The 20,715-nt window shown below is 46.2% G+C and overlaps 1 protein-coding gene across 2 annotated transcripts in view; it reads right to left on the bottom strand.

The window, feature by feature from the left end:
- The window catches only part of antxr2a (ANTXR cell adhesion molecule 2a), a 111,421-nt gene extending 90,771 nt beyond the window's left edge, over positions 1-20,650 (bottom strand). The window contains exons 1-7 of one of the 2 annotated variants that reach the window (XM_072433471.1): positions 20,220-20,650; positions 13,799-13,870; positions 7,604-7,675; positions 7,440-7,521; positions 5,587-5,691; positions 3,611-3,679; positions 535-615 (exon numbers count right to left, since the gene is read on the bottom strand). In XM_072433471.1, coding sequence (XP_072289572.1) covers positions 535-615; positions 3,611-3,679; positions 5,587-5,691; positions 7,440-7,521; positions 7,604-7,675; positions 13,799-13,870; positions 20,220-20,371 — 633 coding nt within the window. In that variant the 5' untranslated portion in view covers positions 20,372-20,650. The remainder of the gene's footprint in view (positions 1-534; positions 616-3,610; positions 3,680-5,586; positions 5,692-7,439; positions 7,522-7,603; positions 7,676-13,798; positions 13,871-20,219) is intronic. The other variant, XM_072433472.1, reaches the window with a different exon arrangement.
- Between the last annotated feature and the right edge of the window lie 65 nt (positions 20,651-20,715).

The following is a 20,715-nucleotide window of genomic DNA, read 5'->3' as shown; positions in this document are numbered from 1 at the left end:
ATGGTTTTATTTTATTCTATTGTTTAATATAAATGTTGTCGTAGTAATTTGCTTTCAAATGTAAAGATCATTATAAATAAAAGATATAATTAATAGTAGTAGTATTATTAGTGTTATTACAATTATTGGTGTTATTATTAGTATCTCTATTATTAATATTATTAGTAATTATCATTCTTATTCATCATTTTTTCATGGTTGTTATTAATATTGTTATGTGTAAAAAGAAGCATTTTTAATAGGAAAATGTATATAGTTTATATATTACACAAATAGTAGTATAAAATAGTACACGAGCACAACTTAGATTAGAATTATATTTGAATATTTAACTAGTTTTGCCAAATTTTTAAAACTTTTTAATCACGTTTTTAGCTCATTTCTTAATTTGTTTCTAAAAACGCGACGGACACAGTTTCTGACACTTTTTCAACCCGACAAAACTGATGCTGCTCGTGTCCGGCGTTCTTCTGGCGGCTCAAAGTCGTGCGGGTCGTGCGGGTCGTCGTGGTCGTCGTGGTCGCGGCGTCTTACCGAGTTGACGATGCCCTTGAGCGCGTGGAAGCCATCTTTGACTGGAAACACCTGATCCCGGGCGTCGGCGATGTCGAAGAGCTGGCGCCGCCGCGGGACAAACGGACAAAGACAAGAGCGAGAGTTAAAAGAGGATTGAGCAGCGAGCCGAGCGTTTGGTGCTTTCGCGGGCGGCGGAGGAACCGGGCCGGCGGCGGCAGATGGCGTGACACTTTCTAAAAAACGCCCAAAAGAGAGAAAAAAAAATGTTTGGGAGAGAAACGGCTTTTGTTCTGGACAAAATGAACCGCTTCCAACGGACGAGACACGGCGACTTTCACACGCCGTTTGTTCGACTGAGGATTTCTGGTTGGAAACTAAAGACGCGAATAAAATAATGAACACACACGTCAGTTAAAAGCGGCAAAATATTCTAAAATTGGAAGGAAAGCAAATAAATAAATGTTACGTTTAAAATATTGAACTTGAACCGAATTATCACAAATTTACACCGTCTTAAAAATTGAAAAACACACTTTTTTGGGCCAAAATGTCATTTAAATTAAAATAAGTGAAATGATCTGTAAGAAATCTCTGAATAAATTGAATAATTTTACTGCTCAAGCTTTTATTTTGTAGAATGTCTTAAAAAACAAGATAAGTCAGATTTTTTCGTCTAGATTTAAGTGAATAAATCTTGATGACATTTGGAGAAGGAGAAAAATCAAATATAATAACTGCAGCGGTGTCATGAATCCTGTGATCCATAACACAAGAGGCGCTTTTAACGTCAAATCTGCTCAAATGGGATGATTTAATTAATGATTGTAATGTCCAAAACTAAGTGTCCTCAGACCTTTCTGTCAGAGCGAGGAGGGGCCCTGGTGCCCCTATGAGAGACCCTGGTGCCCCTATGAGATACTCTGGTGACCCTAAGAGATACCCTGGTGCCACTATGAGAGACCCTGGTGCCACTATGAGAGACCCTGGTGCCCCTATGAGAGACCCTGGTGCCCCTATGAGATACTCTGGTGCCCCTATGAGAGACCCTGGTGCCCCTATGAGAGACCCTGGGGCCCCTATGAGAGACCCTAGTGCCCCTATGAGATACTCTGGTGCCCCTATGAGAGACCCTAGTGCCCCTATGAGAGACCCTGGTGCCCCTATGAGAGACCCTGGTGCCCCTATGAGAGACCCTGGTGCTCCTATGAGAGACCCTGGGGCCCCTATGAGAGACCCTGGTGCCCCCATGAGAGACTCTGGTGCTCCCATTAGAGACTCTGGTGCTCCTATGAGAGACCCTGGGGCCCCTATGAGAGACCCTGGGGCCCCCATGAGAGACCCTGGTGCCCCTATGAGAGACGCTGGTGCCCCTATGAGAGACTCTGGTGCTCCTATTAGAGACTCTGGTGCTCCTATGAGAGACTCTGGTGGCCCTATGAGAGACTCTGGTGGCCCTATGAGAGACTCTGGTGGCCCTATGAGAGACCCTGGGGTCCCCATGAGAGACCCTGGTGCCCCTATGAGAGACGCTGGTGCCCCTATGAGAGACTCTGGTGCTCCTATTAGAGACTCTGGTGCTCCTATGAGAGACCCTGGTGCCCCTATGAGAGACCCTTGTGCCCCTATGAGAGACCCTGGGGCCCCTATGAGAGACCCTGGGGCCCCTATGAGAGACTCTGGTGCCCCTCTGAGAGACCCTGGTGCCCCTTTGAGAGACTCTGGTGCCCCTATGAGAGACCCTGGTGACCCTATGAGAGACCCTGGTGCTCCTATGAGAGACCCTGGTGCTCCTATGAGAGACCCTTGGGCCCCCATGAAAGACTCTGGTGCCCCTACGAGAGACCATGGTGCTCCTATGAGAGACCCTGGTGCTCCTATGAGAGACTCTGGTGCCCCTATGAGAGACCCTGGTGACCCTATGAGAGACCCTGGTTCTCCTATGAGAGACCCTGGTGCTCCTATGAGAGACCCTGGTGCCCCTATGAGAGACCCTTGGGCCCCCATGAAAGACTCTGGTGCCCCTATGAGAGACCCTGGGGCCCCTATGAGAGACTCTGGTGCCCCTCTGAGAGACCCTGGTGCCCCTTTGAGAGACTCTGGTGCCCCTATGAGAGACCCTGGTGCTCCTATGAGAGACCCTGGTGCCCCTATGAGAGACCCTTGGGCCCCCATGAAAGACTCTGGTGCCCCTATGAGAGACCCTGGGGCCCCTATGAGAGACTCTGGTGCCCCTCTGAGAGACCCTGGGGCCCCCATGAGAGACCCTGGTTCCCCTTTGAGAGACTCTGGTGCCCCTATGAGAGACCCTGGTGACCCTATGAGAGACCCTGGTGCTCCTATGAGAGACCCTGGTGCTCCTATGAGAGACCCTGGTGCTCCTATGAGAGACCCTGGGGCCCCCATGAGAGACCCTGGTGCCCCTATGAGAGAATCAGATGCCCCTATGAGAGACCTTGGGGCTCCTATGAGAGACCCTGGTGCCCCCATGAGAGACTGGTGCCTGACAACAAACACATCAATAATCTGTAATACTAATGATACTTTCTGGTGGTGGTACTCCCATGAACACTCAGGAGTGACTGTGTTTCATCTGGATTCACTGCTTGGACTGAAGAAGCTCTGAGTTTGACACGTTTGTGGAGAGACTCTGGAACCATCCGAGAGCTTAAACATCACAAACTCAGAGCCGTCCAGAAAAATACTGTACAGGTTTTAAAAATATGTATCGTAGCAAAAACTGTGTCGATAAATAGCAGTTCATTTTAAACTGGATAATCTTGTGCCATTTTATGAATTAAAGGCACTTGTTAAAGATTACGCAGAGACTTGTGCCCACTTTTATTCCATATTTCGACGTGTAATTGTATTTAACGTCGTGAATGACATTTTATTCTGATATTCTGCACTTGTTTTGTGCGTTTGGTGAACACAGGGTCCCGTGAAATCGCTGCTTGTCGTACAACTACAGAGAAGGAGATATTTAAATATTTTAAGTCTCTTACTTTTGGCATTTGGATTTGTTTTTGGTTGGAAATGTGACCATAAGACCTGAGTTTGGTCTGAAACAATGCGTGATGCTTTGTCCGTTTCTCACCTGCTGCTCGTCGAAGTCCTTCACTCCCACGCAGTAAACGCGAGCTCCAAACCTGCGCGCCTCGTCCGCCTGCGGGAGAAACACAAGCATTACTCAAGACACCAGCAACCGGCACTTTGTGTGAGGCCAGGAGCGTCTGAGATGGACCTGACCAGAGTCTGCTCCTACGACGCCCCTACAAGGCCCCCGGCCCTTAGTTTGAGGCCGGGTTAGTCCTGCTTTAGACCTGCTTTAGTCCCGCTTTAGACCCGCTTTAGTCCTGCTTTAGTCCCGCTTTAGTCCCGCTTTAGTCCCGCTTTAGTCCCGCTTTAGTCCCGCTTTAGTCCCGCTTTAGACCCGCTTTAGTCCTGCTTTAGACCCGCTTTAGTCCCGCTTTAGTCCCGCTTTAGTCCCGCTTTAGTCCCGCTTTAGTCCCGCTTTAGACCCTCTTTAGTCCCGCTTTAGTCCCGCTTTAGTCCCGCTTTAGTCCCGCTTTAGTCCCGCTTTAGTCCCGCTTTAGACCCGCTTTAGACCCGCTTTAGACCCGCTTTAGACCCGCTTTAGTCCCGCTTTAGTCCCGCTTTAGCCCCGCTTTAGTCCCGCTTTAGTCCCGCTTTAGTCCCGCTTTAGACCCGCTTTAGACCCTCTTTAGTCCCGCTTTAGTCCCGCTTTAGACCTGCTTTAGTCCTGCTTTAGACCTGCTTTAGACCTGCTCTGACCTCTTTGACGGTGAACAATCATGACCTCTGACCTCTATAACTGTGAACACTCATGACCTCTGACCTCTTTGACTGTGAACACTCGTGACCTCTGACCTCTTTGACTGTGAACACTCATGACCTCTGACCTCTTTGACGGTGAACAGTCATGTCCTCTGACCTTTCTGACGGAGAGCACTCGTGACCTCTGACTTCGTTGACGGTGAACTCATGACCTCTGACCTCTTTGACGGTGAACGCTCATGACCTCTGACCTCTTTGACGGTGAACGCTCATGACCTCTGACCTCTTGACGGTGAACAATTATGACCTCTGACCTCTCTGAAAATGAACACTCATGACCTCTGACCTCTCTGACGGTGAACATTCATGAACTCTGACCTCTTTGACGGTGAACAATCATGACCTCTGACCTCTATAACTGAACGCTCATGACCTCTGACCTCTTTGACGGTGAACAATCGTGACCTCTGACCTTTCTGACGGAGAGCACTCATGACCTCTGACTTTGTTGACGGTGAACTCATGACCTCTGAACACTCATGACCTCTGACCTCTTTGACTGTGAACACTCATGACCTCTGACCTCTTTGACGGTGAACAATCATGACCTCTGACCTCTATAACTGAAGAATCATGACCTCTGACCTCTTTGACTGTGAACATTCATGAACTCTGACCTCTTTGACGGTGAACAATCATGACCTCTGACCTCTGACGGTGAACACTCAAGACCTCTGATGACCTCTGACCTCTCTGACTGAACACTCATGACCTCTTTGACGGTGAACACTCATGTCCTCTGACCTTTCTGACGGAGAGCACTCGTGACCTCTGACTTCGTTGACGGTGAACTCATGACCTCTGACCTCTTTGACGGTGAACGCTCATGACCTCTGACGGTGAACGCTCATGACCTCTGACCTCTTGACGGTGAACAATCATGACCTCTGACCTCTCTGAAAATTAACACTCATGACCTCTGACCTCTTTGACTGTGAACAATCATGAACACCTGTGACCTCTGACCTCTCTGACGGTGAACATTCATGAACTCTGACCTCTTTGACGGTGAACAATCATGACCTCTGACCTCTTTGACGGTGAACACTCAGGACCTCTGATGACCTCTGACCTCTCTGACTGTGAACACTCATGTCCTCTGACCTTTCTGACGGAGAGCACTCATGACCTCTGATTTTGTTGACGGTGAACTCATGACCTCTGAACACTCATGACCTCTGACCTCTTTGACTGTGAACACTCATGACCTCTGACCTCTTTGACGGTGAGCTCGTGGATGAACACTTCCAGTTTGCCGTCGGTCAGAGCCAGAATGATGCTGGACGACTTCTCGTTCTGAGTCTCAATCTGCGTCCGAGCCTGCGGAGCAGAACATGTGTTTACAGCGCCCCCTACAGGCCCAGAACATGTGTTTACAGCGCCCCCTACAGGACCAGAACATGTGTTTACAGCGCCCCCTACAGGACCAGAACATGTGTTTACAGCGCCCCCTACAGGACCAGAACATGTGTTTACAGCGCCCCCTACAGGACCAGAACATGTGTTTACAGCGCCCCCTACAGGACCAGAACATGTGTTTACAGCGCCCCCTACAGGACCAGAACATGTGTTTACAGCGCCCCCTACAGGAGCAGAACATGTGTTTACAGCGCCCCCTACAGGACCAGAACATGTGTTTACAGCGCCCCCTACAGGCCCAGAACATGTGTTTACAGCGCCCCCTACAGGACCAGAACATGTGTTTACAGCGCCCCCTACAGGACCAGAACATGTGTTTACACCGCCCCCTACAGGCCCAGAACATGTGTTTACAGCGCCCCCTACAGGCCCAGAACATGTGTTTACAGCGCCCCCTACAGGACCAGAACATGTGTTTACAGCGCCCCCTACAGGACCAGAACATGTGTTTACAGCGCCCCCTACAGGAGCAGAACATGTGTTTACAGCGCCCCCTACAGGCCCAGAACATGTGTTTACAGCGCCCCCTACAGGACCAGAACATGTGTTTACAGCGCCCCCTACAGGACCAGAACATGTGTTTACAGCGCCCCCTACAGGACCAGAACATGTGTTTACAGCGCCCCCTACAGGACCAGAACATGTGTTTACAGCGCCCCCTACAGGACCAGAACATGTGTTTACAGCGCCCCCTACAGGACCAGAACATGTGTTTACAGCGCCCCCTACAGGACCAGAACATGTGTTTACAGCGCCCCCTACAGGAGCAGAACATGTGTTTACAGCGCCCCCTACAGGCCCAGAACATGTGTTTACAGCGCCCCCTACAGGACCAGAACATGTGTTTACACCGCCCCCTACAGGCCCAGAACATGTGTTTACAGCGCCCCCTACAGGACCAGAACATGTGTTTACACCGCCCCCTACAGGACCAGAACATGTGTTTACAGCGCCCCCTACAGGACCAGAACATGTGTTTACAGCGCCCCCTACAGGACCAGAACATGTGTTTACAGCGCCCCCTACAGGAGCAGAAGAACATTCATTAAACTCAAATGTAATTCAGATAAATATATTTAGAATTTTGTTAAAAATATAAAAATGGTATTACAGAATAGAACATTTTTTCAGGTTTATAATTTCACTTCCTCTTTGTAATTGATGACATCACACTAGGAAATTACCCAGCAAACACTGGGCCAAAACTCAACTAATGTCAACATTCATTATTCATTATTATAACATACATTTATTTGGCAAATAAAAATATATGAGAGCGACTATTTTTTTTAGCATGTTTAGAGAGTCACAAAAGTTGTTTCTTTGTGTAGATTCTGCATAAACTTTGATTGGAATGAGTGTCCCTGGTGTGATGTCACTTCCTGTCCCTGGTGTAATGTCACTTCCTGTCCCTGGTGTGATGTCACTTCCTGTCCCTGGTGTGACAGCGTTTTCTCCACAAATACCTGCTCGATCGGTTTAAAACTATCATTTAAATGTACAACAGGTAAAAATACACTAAATAAAGTCAAAATTAGAATTTCGTAAAAACCCGTCATACGTCCCTTTAAGGTCACATGTTGCACATGAAACAAACACAAAACTGGTCCTGAAATCTTAAAACACAGAAAAAAGTGTTTGTCGTTCACCTCTTTGATCCCCTCGTGCATGAACGTCTCTCCGGCCGGTTTCACGGCCTCCAGACGCCTCAGACCCTCCTCGATCTGCGAGCTGAACACCACATCATCAGACCGGGACGTGATTTCATTCATAAAACTGTGTAATTATGTGTAAAAGGAACGGAGCAAATTACCGGTCTCCAGTGAGCGGCAGCAGCACCTGCGCTTGACCCGAAAACACGATGAAGGAAACTCTCATTCTGGGGCTGAAAACAAACACAAAGATCACGCCAAATGAAGGAACTCTTTAAATTATAATTGTAATATTTCTATGACGGCTGCGGCACGTGACACAAATGAAAAATCGCAGTGAACAAATGTGTTGATGTTTAAAATGAGCTCAAATATTAATGAAAAAAAATGTACAAAAAAGTCGCTGCCGGTGCAATAAAGTTTGTATGTTAAAGTAAAAGTGTCACTGTTGAAGAGCCTCCCAACAGGGTCAAGACGGTCGCCAAACGTCCACTTGAAGCAGAGGAAGAACCAGCAGATGTTTCGGCGCTTCCACAGACGCACTCTCGCTTCATAAATCACGCTTCTCGGACTGAACTCGGAACTGTTGAAGCGACAATCCGGTTGTCCCCCTCCCCCGCCTCGCGCTCGCCGACTCGTGACACGTTCTAACATTTAGATGGAAAAGCAGCTGGTGCCGCTTTGGTTTCTCTCCTCCTCCTTCACGATGGATGTAAGAGCAGAGACAGAAGGCCGCCGAGTGTCACGTATTAATAGTCGACGCGCCTCCGAGGAAGTGACGGCGGCGGCGGAGGAACGGGCACAAACACACGGGCGGCGGCGGCAGCGGCTGAGTCACTTCCTGCTTCGCGGAGACGGGCAAAGAAGCGCCGAGAAACCGAGAGAGGTTTGAAGAGGGACGTGTTATGAACTCTAAAGAGGCGTTTCCTCAAAGTTGCGCTTTGACGGTGTCTTCGAGTGAATCCCGTTTTGTCCTGCAACTGTAGCTTTTCACCTACCCCCCAGCCCCGCCCACATTAAGACGCCAAGTGACACATGTCGAGTTCTAAAATGTCATAGTCGCTTTTCATAATTAAAATAGTAAGTGACAATCTGCCGCTTGTTACGTGTCACTGTGAAGAGGCGGGGCTTCTTCACCTGAAGAGTGGGTCCAGCTCGACTCAGACGGTCCCTCATCTGCCTGAAGAGTGGGTCCAGCTCTAGTCTCCTCGTGTCCGTCTGTCCGTCTGTGAGAGTCGGATCTCTCCTTCACTGGAACTCCTCCAGGTTTCTACGCTTTTTTCCCAAAGAGGTTTTTTTTGTAGTTTTTCCTGGCCGAGAAGGAGAGTCTAAGGACAGAGGACCCTGGGACATCGTCCCTCGCCACCACAGACATTGTCTGACTTCATCGCCACCACAGACATTGTTGATTCATTTCTCCCTGTGGCCCTCAGAGGCAACTGTTGTTGTGATTTTGGGCCTTACAAAAATAAATTGATTTGATTTGATTTGATTTGAAGAGGTGGGGCTCATCGCTGTGAAGAGGCGGGATTTGGCAGATCCAATCACAGCTCAGGAGAGTACAAACGCTGCTGCTCACACCATGTCCTTCAGATTGAAAATGACTTTCAGGTGAGAGCTTTCATCCTCGTCAGTGTTACAGACGTCAGACGTATCTCACCACTAGGGCGGCGACCAATGATTGTTTTGATAATCAATTAGTCAGATATACTGCCGATTAATCGATTGGTTGTTTAGAACACAAAATGCCCGTAATGAAGCTGAACTGAGATCATCCTGACAGAGTTCATGAAGAGAATAAATCGATTTTAGATCAAAACCTCTTAAACGTGCAGGTTTCTGAGTCATAAAAACACAGTTATTAAAATGAATTGCTTCGCTTGTTTGTGGATGAATGACGCGCTGTGTAAAGTGACTATTAAATAATAAACTGAATGAATTTGCCATTTCCCGCACTCATTTCAAACGCTCGGCAGAAAGGCCTCGAGCGGTTTGGTACTTGAACCGGCGACCCTCCTGCTGTGAGGCGAGCGTGCTAACGATTCACACGTTCTGTAGTAGAACACGGCGAGCGCCTATAGTGAGAAAGTGTCAGATGTTTGGCATGTGCGCCGCGCCTCCCAGAACACACGCTTAGCTCGGCGTTAGCATGTTAGCATATTAGCATGGCGCTGGGAGTCTGAGGAGCATAAGGAGAGGTGGCGATACGTGCCCACATGATGCCCGCATGATGGCCGCATGATGGCCGCGTGATGCCCGCGTGATGCCCGCGTGATGCCCGCGTGATGCCCACGTGATGGCCACGTGATGGCCACGTGATGGCCACATGATGGCCACATGATGGCCACATGATGGCCACATGATGGCCACATGATGCCCGCATGATGGCCGCATGATGGCCGCGTGATGCCCGCGTGATGCCCACGTGATGCCCACGTGATGCCCACGTGATGGCCACGTGATGGCCACATGATGGCCACATGATGGCCACATGATGGCCACATGATGGCCACATGATGCCCACATGATGGCCACATAATGGCCACATGATGGCCACATGATGGCCACATGATGGCCACATGATGGCCACATGATGGCCACATGATGGCCACATGATGCCCACATGATGCCCACATAATGGCCACATAATGGCCACATAATGGCCACATGATGCCCACATGATGGCCACATAATGGCCACATGATGCCCACATGATGCAGCCGTGAGCAGAGGAGGTGCAGCAAGCAATAATTTCTATTTCTATCATCTATTCATTTACATCAATAATTAATTTTAAAATGAGCCAAATGTGAAACAAGGATGTCCTGGTTTAAAACACATAAAAACACCGGCTAAAGAATAAATACGTCTTTAACGTGATGTGAAATGGGCCTCTGGGCCGTCCCAGGACGAGCCGTGTGGCTCGCGGGCCCCAGAGTCCTGTCTCGCTGGAGCCGGAGCCAGGGACAAAACGTGTGAGATGCCTGGGATTGTGCCTTGGCGGCCGGGCTCGGCGGGGGCCCGGCCCGCTCCACATGGCCCGCTCCACATGGCCCGCTCCACATGGCCCGCTCCACATGGCCCGACAGAAGTGGGCCATGCGTGTGCTCATTGTGGAGCAGATTGTCCTCAGCTCCTCCTCCTGTGTCTGAACCAGGAGCAGGAGAAGAATGTTTAAGGTGAAATAAACTGTGATTCTTCTTTCCCAAAAGTTTGTTTCAGATCTGTGTGTTGTTATGTAAAACATGTAAACATGTAAAACATGTAAACGTGTAAAACATGTAAATATGTAAAACATGTAAATATGTAAAACATGTGAACGTGTAAAACATATAAACGTGTAAAAGATGTATAACATGTAAAACATGTAAAACATGTAAAACATGTAAAACATGTAAAACATATAAATATATAAAACATATAAATATGTAAAACATGTAAAACATGTAAAACATGTAAAACATGTAAAACATATAAATATATAAAACATGTAAAACATATAAATATGTAAAACATGTAAAACATGTAAAACATGTAAAACATGTAAAACATGTAAATATGTAAAACATGTAAAACATGTAAAACATGTAAATATGTAAAACATGTAAAACGTGTAAAACGTATAAAACATGTCCAACATGAAAATGTGTAAAACATGTAAATTGTGTAGACATGTAAAACAGGTAAAACATTTAAACATGTCAAACATTTGAATATGTAAAACATATAAACGTGTAAAAGATGTATAACATGTAAAACATGTAAAACGTGTAAAAGATGTATAACATGTAAAACATGTAAAACATGTAAAACGTGTAAAAGATGTATAACATGTAAAACATGTAAACATGTAAAAGATGTATAACATGTAAAACATGTAAACATGTAAAACATGTAAACATGTAAAAGATGTATAACATGTAAAACATGTAAACATGTAAAACATGTAAACATGTAAAAGATGTATAACATGTAAAACATGTAAACATGTAAAAGATGTAAAACATGTAAACATGTAAACATGTAAAACATGTAAAACGTGTAAAACATGTGAAACGTGTAAAAGATGTAAACGTGTAAAACATTTTAAAACATGTAAACGTGTAAACATGTAAATATATAAAAAATTTAAATATGTTAACTAAATGTAAATTTAGAGTTTTTTATCTGATGACACAGATTTATAGAACTTTAGTCTTACAGTGAAAGTGATATTTCGTTTTAGTTTCTTTATTTTCCCTTGAGGTTCATAAACCACATTCTGATAAAGACATAATCAGAACAATATGTTCAAATCACAATTGGATTAAACCGACTAAACTCACGCATTATTAAATCTAAATGTCCGAAAAGGATAAACTCTTTCATATTTTTGTGCTTTTATTCATAAATATCTCCAGTTTCCACATTTCAAACTTCATTTGGTCGAGAATGAAACGTAAAAGTCTCGATGAACAACAGAGAAGTCGATGTTTCGCCACGGGCCGTTTCCTACGACACTCGCCGTGATGGTTAAGCGCTATGACGACACGCTCCTGATCTCCATTGTGTCCTCGCTCTCCTCCCCCCGCCCCCCTCCCCCCCGGTGCAAATGTCCGTTCTCGCAGCCCAGAAGACCGCCTCCCACTCCCACCTGCTGCTACTGCTATTTTCCTCCGCCGACCGCTCTGGCGTTCTGGCGCCGCGGCGACCGTCTGTACAGTGAGCGGCGCTGGCAGACACGGCGCCGCGCGGCTCGAAAGCGTCGCGCCGCGCCGGGTTCGTCCAGACGCCTCCACTAATTAATTATGTGTTAAAAGGACATTAAGGGGAGTTTGGGATGAGTTTCGCCGAGAGAATTAGGTGGAACTCCGAGGACGAGGAAGAAGACGAAGAAGAAGGGGCGGTGTTAGCGGACGCCGACGCGGAAGCTAACGCGAGCTAATGCCGTAGCGACGCCATTTGATAAAGAGCACATTCTGCATTATTTGTATCGTGTTATTGGACTTTTAAACGGCTCTTGTATTTTTACTTTGGCCTGAACTTGGGCGATATTGACACAAATATATGTCGTTAATCCCAAACGTGCAGAAATATTATCTTTACTATAAACGATGTACTCCATATTCAAATTTTGCTTCGTAAAAACAATCATACAGATCAGTCTTTGATGTCATAAATGTGGGAAATTTGAAGCGTGTTTTCATGGGGCTCAGAACATGAGCAGAGAAGAGGACCTTTAAAGAGGATTAAAGGAGACGTATTGTGATTGTTACTGAATTGTAAACTACAGATCATTATTTTACAGTTTGTTCCTTGTAAATCACATTATTCATCTAAAATAGCTTGATAACAGAAATGTGATCCGCCTCTTCGCTGTGATAAGCCCCGCCTCTTCATACACACAAGGATGTGGGCGGGGACAGGGGGCAGGTGAATACAGGATTAAATCAAACACATCTGCGATAACGATGAGGATTATCACGTTCATTTTGCATTTGTTCCGTCGGCGATGGGTTAACCGGCGCGGTCCACAAGTAAAGCCGTCTATCGCCGTGGAGACAAGTTACGGGTCAGATCTGTGGAGAGGCGGGCCCCCCTCATGGTAAGGAGAGTGGGCGTGAACTCCTCGCGTACGCGCCCACTCCTCGCGTACGCGCCCACTCCTCGCGTACGCGCCCACTCCTCGCCCACTCCTCGCCCACTCCTCGCCCACTCCTCGCCCACTCCTCGCCCACTCCTCGCCCACTCCTCGCCCACTCCTCGCGTACGCGCCCACTCCTCGCCCACTCCTCGCGTACGCGCCCACTCCTCGCCCACTCCTCGCGTACGCGCCCACTCCTCGCCCACTCCTCGTGTACGCGCCCACTCCTCGCGTTCGCGCCCACGCCCACTCCTCGCGTACACGCCCACACCTCGCGTACACGCCCACACCTCGCGTACACGCCCACACCTCGCGTACACGCCCACTCCTCATGTACACGCCCACGCCTCATGTACACGCCCACTCCTCACACTCCTCGCGTACACGCCCACTCCTCGCGTACACGCCCACACCTCGCGTACACGCCCACACCTCGCGTACACGCCCACACCTCGCGTACACGCCCACACCTCGCGTACACGCCCACACCTCGCGTACACGCCCACACCTCGCGTACACGCCCACACCTCGCGTACATGCCCACACCTCGCGTACACGCCCACACCTCGCGTACACGCCCACTCCTCATGTACACGCCCACTCCTCATGTACACACCCACGCCTCATGTACACGCCCACTCCTCACACTCCTCGCGTACACGCCCACTCCTCGCGTACACGCCCACTCCTCGCGTACACGCCCACTCCTCGCGTACACGCCCACTCCTCTCACCTGACAAATCGATCGGTCAGATTCTTCACAAAGGAGTAGATCTCCACCCAGTCTCCGGCCACGCTGCCCGACCTGGAACACACGCCGTTCACATCGTTTAAGACAAACCGAGATCGAGCGTTTTCACAAACGATATCGATACTTTGGCTTTGAGGGTTAAAATACTAGTATCATAGTATCATAATAAGGCCGCCCCAAATCAATTGTCTGTTTGCAGGAACCCGAGTCAACATTTTTCAAGTGGGTCGGACGGTAGGCAAAATCGTCGCCATTTTTTGCCCCGCAGTGACCGCCAGGGGTCAGGCTTCAACAGTCCAGGGGTCAGGCTTCAACAGTCCAGGGGTCAGGCTTCAACAGTCCAGGGGTCAGGCTTCAACAGTCCAGGGGTCAGAGGCTTCAACAGTCCAGGGGTCAGGCTTCAACAGTCCAGGGGTCAGAGGCTTCAACAGTCCAGGGGTCAGGCTTCTACAGTCCAGGGGTCAGAGGCTTCAACAGTCCAGGGGTCAGGCTTCAACAGTCCAGGGGTCAGAGGCTTCAACAGTCAATGACGGAAAACGTCTCGATCGACTAAATCTCCCAATTTTAAGATATTTCAAAAAAAAAAAAAAAAAAAAATCGACCTTTTGTACGTCATCCTTTATTTTGGTAGCAAAGGCGAGCGGGGGGGACATGCGGGGGACACGGGCGCCGTCATGTTTGTTGTGATGTCGTGTAATCGCCCCGAGGGAAGATCCATAAGATCGATGAGTTTCACCAGCGTTATAAAAGTATTCTACACAACACTTTAGGAAAGACCGGTCGGCGAAATATTAGAAAAATAAAAGAATTTGGCGTCATTTTGACAAAATAATGATCTTTTTTTCAGTCGGCTAATTTTACACCGGGTCGGTCGGGTTACGGCAAACAGACATATTATTGTGTACTATATTATATTGTTAGTAAGTAAACACAAACATGTGACCTACAGTAAACACAAACATGTGACCTACAGTAAACACAAACATGTGACCAACAGTAAACACAAACATGTGACCAACAGTAAAAACAAACACGTGACCAACAGTAAACACAAACATGTGACCAACAGTAAACAAACACATGACCAACAGTAAACACAAACATGTGACCAACAGTAAACACAAACATGTGACCAACAGTAAACACAAAAAAGTGACCAACAGTAAACACAAACATGTGACCCACAGTAAACACAAACATGTGACCAAGAGTAAACACAAACATGTAACCCACAGTAAACACAAACATGTGACCAACAGTAAACACAAACATGTGACCAACAGTAAACACAAACATGTGACAACAGTAAACACAAACACGTGAGCGACAGTAAACAAACACATGACCAACAGTAAACAAACATGTGACCAGCAGTAAACACAAACATGTGACCGTGGGTAAACAAACACATAACCAACAGTAAACAAACATGTGACCAAGAGTAAACACAAACATGAGACCTACAGTAATCACAAACACGTGACCAACAGTAAACACAAACATGTGACAACAGTAAACACAAACATGTGACCAACAGTAAACACAAACATGTGACAACAGTAAACACAAACATGTGATCAACAGTAAACACAAACATGTGACCAACAGTAAACACAAACATGTGACAACAGTAAACACAAACATGTGACCAACAGTAAACACAAACATGTGACCAACAGTAAACACAAACATAAGACCTACAGTAAACACAAACACGTGACCAACAGTAAACACAAACACGTGACCGACAGTAAACAAACATATGACCAACAGTAAACACAAACATATGACCAACAGTAAACACAAACACATGACCAACAGTAAACACAAACACATGACCAACAGTAAACACAAACATATGACCAACAGTAAACACAAACACATGACCAACAGTAAACACAAACACGTGACCAACAGTAAACACAAACATGTGACCAACAGTAAACACAAACATGTGACCATCAGTAAACACAAACATGTGACCAACAGTAAACACAAACATGTGACCATCAGTAAACAAACACATGACCAACAGTAAACACATGACCAACAGTAAACACAAACATGTGACCAAGAGTAAACACAAACATGAGACCTACAGTAAACACAAACACATGACCAACAGTAAACAAACACATAACCAACAGTAAACACAAACATGAGACCTACAGTAAACACAAACATGAGACCTACAGTAAACACAAACACATGACCAACAGTAAACACAAACATGTGACCAACAGTAAACACAAACACATGACCAACAGTAAACACAAACATGTGACCAACAGTAAACACAAACACATGACCAACAGTAAACACAAACATGTGACCAACAGTAAACACAAACACATGACCAACAGTAAACACAAACATGTGACCAACAGTAAACACAAACATATGACCAACAGTAAACAAACACATGACCAACAGTAAGCACAAACACATGACCAACAGTAAACACAAACATGTGACCAACAGTAAACACAAACACATGACCAACAGTAAACACAAACATGTGACCAACAGTAAACACAAACATGTGACCATCAGTACTCCAGGTGGGCAAACGTCCAGACTTTAGTGCAGACGGTGGGATTTGTGACAGACTGATTTTATATTTTATCACATTATTTACAAGAAAACCCTGCGTCTCCAGAGTTAACTTCACGTAACTGCATTAGACCCGTTTTAGACTTGGTTTTGTCCTGGTTTTAGACCTAGTTTCCCTTCCTCTGATTGTTTCACACTGAAAGAACATCCAAACCAAGCTCAAGACTCTCTGAAGAAAACAATGAAAAGAATGAAGAGGCAGCTCAGGAGACGGAGAGCGAGCGGGACAGATACCAGGAAAAGAGCTGACGGGAGCAATCTGGAGCATCTGTGCAACCAGGAAGTCAACCAGCGCACGCACTTAAACACACACTTATACACACACTTAAACACACACACGACACACACACGACACACACACGACACACACTTAAACACACACACGACACACACACGACACACACTTAAACACACACACGACACACACACGACACACACTTTAACACACACACGACACACACACGACACACACTTAAACACACACACGAAACACACGACACACACTTAAACACACACACGACGCACACGACACACACTTAAACACACACACGACACACACACGACACACACTTAAACACACACACGACACACACTTAAACACACACACGACACACACACGACACACACTTAAACACACACACGGCACACACACGACACACACTTAAACACACACACGACGCACACGACACACACTTAAACACACACACGACACACACTTAAACACACACACGACGCACACGACACACACTTAAACACACACACGACACACACTTAAACACACACACGACGCACACGACACACACTTAAACACACACACGACACACACTTAAACACACACACGAAACACACGACACACACTTAAACACACACACGACGCACACGACACACACTTAAACACACACACGACACACACTTAAACACACACACGACGCACACGACACACACTTAAACACACACACGACACACACTTAAACACACACACAACACACACGCCCTGAACTGTCTCATGGAAAGTTCCCTGGACTTATGTTACAGAGTTAGACCTGATGAAGTTCAGGTTTTACAGGTTTAGAACAGTTTTTGACCTGTTTTATAGAATATCTAGTTTAAATCTGGTCTAGTCTGGTCCATGTGCTGTTGTTACATGTGGGTAAGTCTTGTTTGTAAAGGTCTAAAGTGTTCTGGACTGTTCTGGAGTGTTCTGGAGTGTTCTAAAGTGTTCTAAAGTGTTCTGGAGTGTTCTAAAGTGTTCTGGAGTGTTCTAAAGTGTTCTAAAGTGTTCTAAAGTGTTCTGGAGTGTTCTGAAGTGTTCTGGAGTGTTCTGAAGTGTTCTAAAGTGTTCTAAAGTGTTCTAAAGTGTTCTGAAGTGTTCTGAAGTGTTCTAAAGTGTTCTAAAGTGTTCTGGAGTGTTCTGGAGTGTTCTGAAGTGTTCTGAAGTGTTCTGAAGTGTTCTAAAGTGTTCTGAAGTGTTCTGAAGTGTTCTGAAGTGTTCTGAAGTGTTCTAAAGTGTTCTGGAGTGTTCTGAAGTGTTCTGGAGTGTTCTGAAGTGTTCTAAAGTGTTCTAAAGTGTTCTGAAGTGTTCTGAAGTGTTCTGAAGTGTTCTAAAGTGTTCTAAAGTGTTCTAAAGTGTTCTGGAGTGTTCTGGAGTGTTCTGGAGTGTTCTGAAGTGTTCTAAAGTGTTCTGGAGTGTTCTGGAGTGTTCTGAAGTGTTCTGAAGTGTTCTGAAGTGTTCTAAAGTGTTCTGAAGTGTTCTGAAGTGTTCTGAAGTGTTCTAAAGTGTTCTGGAGTGTTCTGAAGTGTTCTGGAGTGTTCTGAAGTGTTCTAAAGTGTTCTAAAGTGTTCTGAAGTGTTCTGAAGTGTTCTGAAGTGTTCTAAAGTGTTCTAAAGTGTTCTGGAGTGTTCTGGAGTGTTCTGGAGTGTTCTGAAGTGTTCTAAAGTGTTCTAAAGTGTTCTGAAGTGTTCTGAAGTGTTCTGGAGTGTTCTAAAGTGTTCTGGAGTGTTCTGGAGTGTTCTGAAGTGTTCTAAAGTGTTCTGAAGTGTTCTGAAGTGTTCTGAAGTGTTCTAAAGTGTTCTAAAGTGTTCTAAAGTGTTCTGGAGTGTTCTGGAGTGTTCTGGAGTGTTCTGAAGTGTTCTAAAGTGTTCTAAAGTGTTCTGAAGTGTTCTGAAGTGTTCTGGAGTGTTCTAAAGTGTTCTGGAGTGTTCTGGAGTGTTCTGAAGTGTTCTAAAGTGTTCTAAAGTGTTCTGAAGTGTTCTGGAGCTCACGCTCTCTAGAGCCGTCACCATAAACACATGGAAATGCCACATATAAAGTGACTTCACATAAACAGCTCTGACCTTAAAGAATGACCGCTCCAGCACTGTAACTGTGTGTGACCTCTGCAAGTGTTGGTGCTGAGGGCGGGGCGGCTACAAGAGGGCGGGGCGGCTGCAAGAGGGCGGGGCGGCTGCAAGAGGGCGGGGCAGCTGCAAGAGGGCGGGGCAGCTGCAAGAGGGTCAGTTTGAGCTCATGGTTGTGGCATGTGTCCAGAACTGTGAGGGTAAAACCTCTGTCGCTGACGTGGGAAAGACAGATTTTGTGCATGATCTATTCAATTATTGGCACTTTTACTAAACTATACATTATATAAACTAAAATATACATTATATAAACTAAACTAGACATTATATAAACTAAATTATACATTATATAAACTAAACTATACATTATATAAACTAAACTAGACATTATATAAACTAAACTATACATTATATAAACTAAACTAGACATTATATAAACTAAACTAGACATTATATAAACTAAACTAGACATTATATAAACTAAACTATACATTACAATTAGAGACATCTGAACCAGGTCTAATCCAGGATAAACCAGGTCTAATCCAGGATAAACCAGGTCTAATCCAAGTATAATCGAGAAAAGATGAGCAAAGACACTAGAAACAAAGAAATTAAACGATAAACATCAACCCAAGATATAATCAAAACTAAACCAGGACTAAACCAGGACTAAAACAGGTCTAAATCCGGACCTACATCACTTGTAGCTCACTTGTAGCTCACTTGTAGCTCACGTGTAGCTCACTTGTAACTCACTTGTGGCTCAGGTGTAGCTCAGGTGTAGCTCAGGTGTAGCTCACGTGTAGCTCACGTGTAGCTCACTTGTAGCTCACTTGTAGCTCACGTGTAGCTCACTTGTAGCTCACTTGTAGCTCAGGTGTAACTCACTTGTAGCTCAGGTGTAGCTCAGGTGTAGCTCACGTGTAGCTCACTTGTAGCTCACTTGTAGCTCAGGTGTAGCTCACTTGTAGCTCAGGTGTAGCTCACTTGTAGCTCACTTGTAACTCAGGTGTAGCTCACTTGTAGCTCAGTTGTAGCTCACTTGTAACTCACTTGTAGCTCAGGTGTAACTCACTTGTAACTCACGTGTAGCTCACGTGTAGCTCAGGTGTAGCTCACTTGTAGCTCACTTGTAGCTCAGGTGTAGCTCACTTGTAACTCACTTGTAGCTCAGGTGTAGCTCACTTGTAGCTCAGGTGTAGCTCACTTGTAGCTCACTTGTAACTCACTTATAACTCACTTGTAGCTCAGGTGTAGCTCAGGTGTAGCTCACTTGTAACTCACTTGTAGCTCACTTGTAGCTCACTTGTAGCTCACTTGTAACTCACTTGTAACTCACTTGTAGCTCAGGTGTAGCTCACTTGTAACTCACTTGTAACTCACTTGTAGCTCAGGTGTAGCTCACTTGTAGCTCACGTGTAGCTCACGTGTAGCTCACTTGGTGCATTACCTGTCCAGGACGAAGTACAGGTCGTATGCTCCGTGACACGACGCCTCCTCCGCGGCGCAGCTCGACGCCATCAGCCCGAGGAAGAGCGCTCCCACTGCGGCCACAGCCCAGCGTGTGTCCCGGGGATATGTCCCGCTCCAGTCCCGCTTCATTTCACCGCAATATGTCCACAAAACCGCAAATATGTCCACAAATCCAGGACAATACCGCAAATATGTCCACAAATCCAGGACAATACCGCAAATATGTCCACAAAACCAGGACAATACCGCAAATATGTCCACAAAACCAGGACAAACCGTTAAAGGTGTTGTGGTGCAGGTTCTGGCTGTAGTTTGTCCCGTTATATCAAACAAACTTCTGCAAAATTGAGAAACTTCTGGCGTAAGAAATGAAACGGCGGAAATCACAGCTTTACGTAAGCGACAGTTTGACGTTTGCATCACTTTGAGTCATCCACATCCTCAAGAAAAGCGCACGGACGTGTCGCAAACGC

The sequence above is a fragment of the Eucyclogobius newberryi genome, unplaced genomic scaffold (genome assembly GCF_026437365.1).
Source record: "Eucyclogobius newberryi isolate DKJ021-1_F unplaced genomic scaffold, fEucNew1.0.hap1 SCAF_6, whole genome shotgun sequence".
NCBI classification, from domain to species: Eukaryota; Metazoa; Chordata; class Actinopteri; order Gobiiformes; family Gobiidae; genus Eucyclogobius; species Eucyclogobius newberryi.
This window is presented reverse-complemented; position numbering and strand designations above follow the sequence as displayed.